At 39.0% G+C, this 3,624-nt stretch overlaps 1 protein-coding gene across 1 annotated transcript; it reads left to right on the forward strand.

Annotated features, from left to right (window-relative positions):
* Positions 1–2,980: 2,980 nt before the first annotated feature.
* On the forward strand, positions 2,981–3,394 carry LOC115226742. The gene has a single exon (XM_029797762.1). The coding sequence runs from the start codon at positions 2,981–2,983 to the stop codon at positions 3,392–3,394; it is 414 nt and encodes a 137-aa protein (XP_029653622.1).
* Positions 3,395–3,624: the final 230 nt, after the last annotated feature.

Raw genomic sequence — 3,624 nt, forward strand, 5'->3', positions numbered from 1 at the left:
TGTTTGTATGTATAATACATTTATGCACATAATGCAAGCTAATTAATTAGTGAGAGAGTGTAACGCAGTGCCCATAACTTACTCAGTGCCCCAAAACCTAATAATTACGTGAGCAGAATGGTAACAACGTATTACTGGTATTTTGATGTTTTTCACTGTCTGGCGAGATTGCTGTGTAAAGTTAGTCTAAATAGTATGTCATGGCTGGAATGTCTTGGCTTCTAGATTTGATGGATCAGGGTTGAGTTGGGGCTAAACTGCTATAACCACAATAATACGATCTCTCCTCCGGACAGGCACCCATGACCACCACCACTAGCATGGACTATTAGAGAAGAAAGTAGGAAACCTCACCCAAATCCACATGGAACAATAAATTTGTAGCTGGCATTCACTGACTTGATCAACAAGCTTGGGGAAGGGAAATGCAGACAGCAACAAAACACCAACAATATCACACACACACACACACACACCACCACACCACCACACCACCACCACCACAACACACCACCACCACAAACCATCAAGACCAAAGAAAGAAATTAAATTCATGATGTATAAAAGGTTAAAGAATGTTAGAGCTGTTAGAAATAGCAGCCAAATCCCCTTCTAACAACACTATTGTGTCTTAACATAACTTCATACATATTTATGTATGTGACCAGTGACAGTTGAATTGTACATGAGGGCTAGAGCTGTTAGAAATAGCAGCCAAATCCCCTTCTAACAACACCATTTTGTCTTAACATAACTTCATACATATTTATGTATGTGACCAGTGACAGTTGAATTGTAATGAGACTAGAGCTGTTAGAAAAGCAGCCAATGCCCCTCCAACCTACTGAAATTAACTGCAGCTTATAAATTCTATGGCTGTCTTTCAACAAATGAACAACAGGTCCATTAAACTGCAGCACTTCATATGCTAGAAACAACAGCAAGACTTTAGCAAACATGTATATGAAGACAGAGAAAGAGAAGGGGCAATTTTGATGTAATCACCCCAAACACCCATCATAAACTTTTCCTTTTTGTGAATTTTTAGAAGAGTTTTGTAAATTTGTTCTAAACACAGGAATTGATACATTTATGCAAAAGTGAAAAGAAAAGATAGTTTTGTGTTTTTTAAGGGCTATTTAGCTGTTATTTTTAGCATATCGCATGACCACTTGATACCCTCCTTGTTTGTTTCTCACTCTTACGTATTGATGTTTTCATTATCTTTAAATAAATTCCTTTTATGGTCTTTTGATGGGATTTAAGCACAAAGTCCAGACTGTCCATTTTTTAAATTTCAAAATATTAAAACAAGATTTCCTGGAAACTGAAAAACACAAAACTGTTATGAGTGATTATATGGGATGCTTCAATCAGAATTCCGACATGGACAAAATATAGAAAGAAGCAGAAAGAAAAATATTTAAATATCTCATGTATCAATGCTTAATGGACACTAGACCTGCTGCAAGAAATAGCAGCCAAGTCTCCCTAAATCACAGACCTGTCTCTCTGTGTGTCTGTCTATCTATTATCAGCTCTTCTTCACAGCATTTTAGGATCAGATACCTTCCTTGCAACCCTCCTCCGTATTGACATTCAGTCCCAGGGCACCATTTTCTACCATACACATATATGATTATTCTTTGCCTGTTGGCACAAGGCCTGGAATTCTAGTAGAGGCAGCTAATTGACTCCATCGACCCTGCGTGTGAACGATTCTTCCACCTCACCGGCTTATACACATACACATACTGTAACATCTCTCTCTCTCTCTCTGTCACTCTCTCCTTCTCTATCTTTCTATTCATCTATTAATTATGTAATAATTCTCATTTTACATTTAGCACAAGGACTGCAATTATTGTGGGCACCTAATCGATTACATTGACCATATTACTTGATTTGTGCTCAATTCATGACCCTGGAACGATTGGATGCAAAGCTACCCTCACCAGAATTTGAACTCACAATGTGAAACTACGAAATGTCGTGAATCATTTCCTCTGGCATGTGAGGGATTCTGCAACCACGCTGCCTTATGAACACACACACACACACACACATACTATAAACTACAATAATTATATATCATATATAGTTATATTAAATATATGCTTCTAGAAATAGCAGTCAAATCTCCTAAAATCACACCATGCTGTGTGTTGTGTATGTTGAAGAAATTAACTGCATTGTAGGAAGGCTCGTTGGAATTACCAGCCAATTAAAGCTCTAATTACAGTGTAATTTTCTAATGCATGTATATATGAGGTCATACAGGATCTCTATCTGGTAGCTAGATCACTTTCAGTTATGTTGATTAAACCCCTCCCCTTAAAATTTCTAGCATTCTCCATAAATGAGGAAAAAAAAATCTATTCTTTCTGAGGGCAGGGAATCGCTTTTTGTATATCTGTGTATATAGTTGTATTGATATTTTCTCTTGTAGAAATAGCAGTCAAATCCCTTTAAATCACACATTATACTGAAATATTAGCATTGTGACTCGGCTTGTTAGAAATAACATCCAAATCTCCCTCTGAAATTAAACATAGGAGATGAAAGAGAGAGAAAACAGTGAGAGAGGGAGGAGGACATATAATGATTGAGTGAGAAAGAAGGAGGGATCGCTGGAATAAATACAAGGCTTAACAAAAATATGAGGAGTGTTCATTAAAGATGTTCCCTCACCCACCCACTTCCAGTTATTGCAGGAAACGGAACTTGTACAGGTATAGTCATACCTGTCTCCCCATGTCATATTGTAAATTGCAGCTTTCCACTCGGATTCGTTTGTCTTTTGCGGCTGCTGAAGTGGACTTAGCTGTTATAATGGAGGCAGTTGAATGCAGATCAGGGATCAGGTTCTTATACTTGGAAGGTCGTACAACAAATGGGACTTTTGATGAGATGAAAGAAGCACTTATGGTGACGATGCACCATCATACAACATAGTCAAGCACTGGCACCACCTGTTCAAATGGGGCTGGACATTGGTGGAAACTGTTGGACACACCACATTCTGCATGATGATGATGCCATCCATAAAGTGGAAGCTGCCATTTTGGAGGATCACCACAGAACTTTATGGCAACTAAACCAAAAAGTGAAGATAAGCTTAGGATCTGTGGTAAAAACTCATTTACAACCATTTGTACATGTTATCAGCACAAAGGATTCCCAGATGCTCACATCTTTTCAAAAGCAGGAATGGGTCAATTGTTCCAAGGCCCTTTGGCAATGTGTCAAGAAAATGAGGAGGATTTTTTCAGCAAGACCTATCACACAGGATGAAGCGTGGGTCCATCACTATGGTCCTGAGACTAAAGTCCAGTCAAAACAATGGAAGTATGATAACTCATCACCTCCAAAGAAGGGTCGCGTCCAGCCCTGACCAGGCAAGGTGATGCTCAATCTTTTTGGACCAGCACAGATTAGTGATGATGAATTTTCTGGCAAAGGGCTCCACAATTAATGGGGCACATCATGCTTCTCTGCTGCAGAAATTGCAGGATGCCATCAAAGCAGAGAAGCATGGCATGCTGACCAAAGGAGTCTGCTTCCTCAAAGACAACAACTCAGTTCACAAAACACATGTTGCCCAGATGAAAGCACACTCCTGTG

The sequence above is a fragment of the Octopus sinensis genome, linkage group LG30 (genome assembly GCF_006345805.1).
Source record: "Octopus sinensis linkage group LG30, ASM634580v1, whole genome shotgun sequence".
NCBI classification, from domain to species: Eukaryota; Metazoa; Mollusca; class Cephalopoda; order Octopoda; family Octopodidae; genus Octopus; species Octopus sinensis.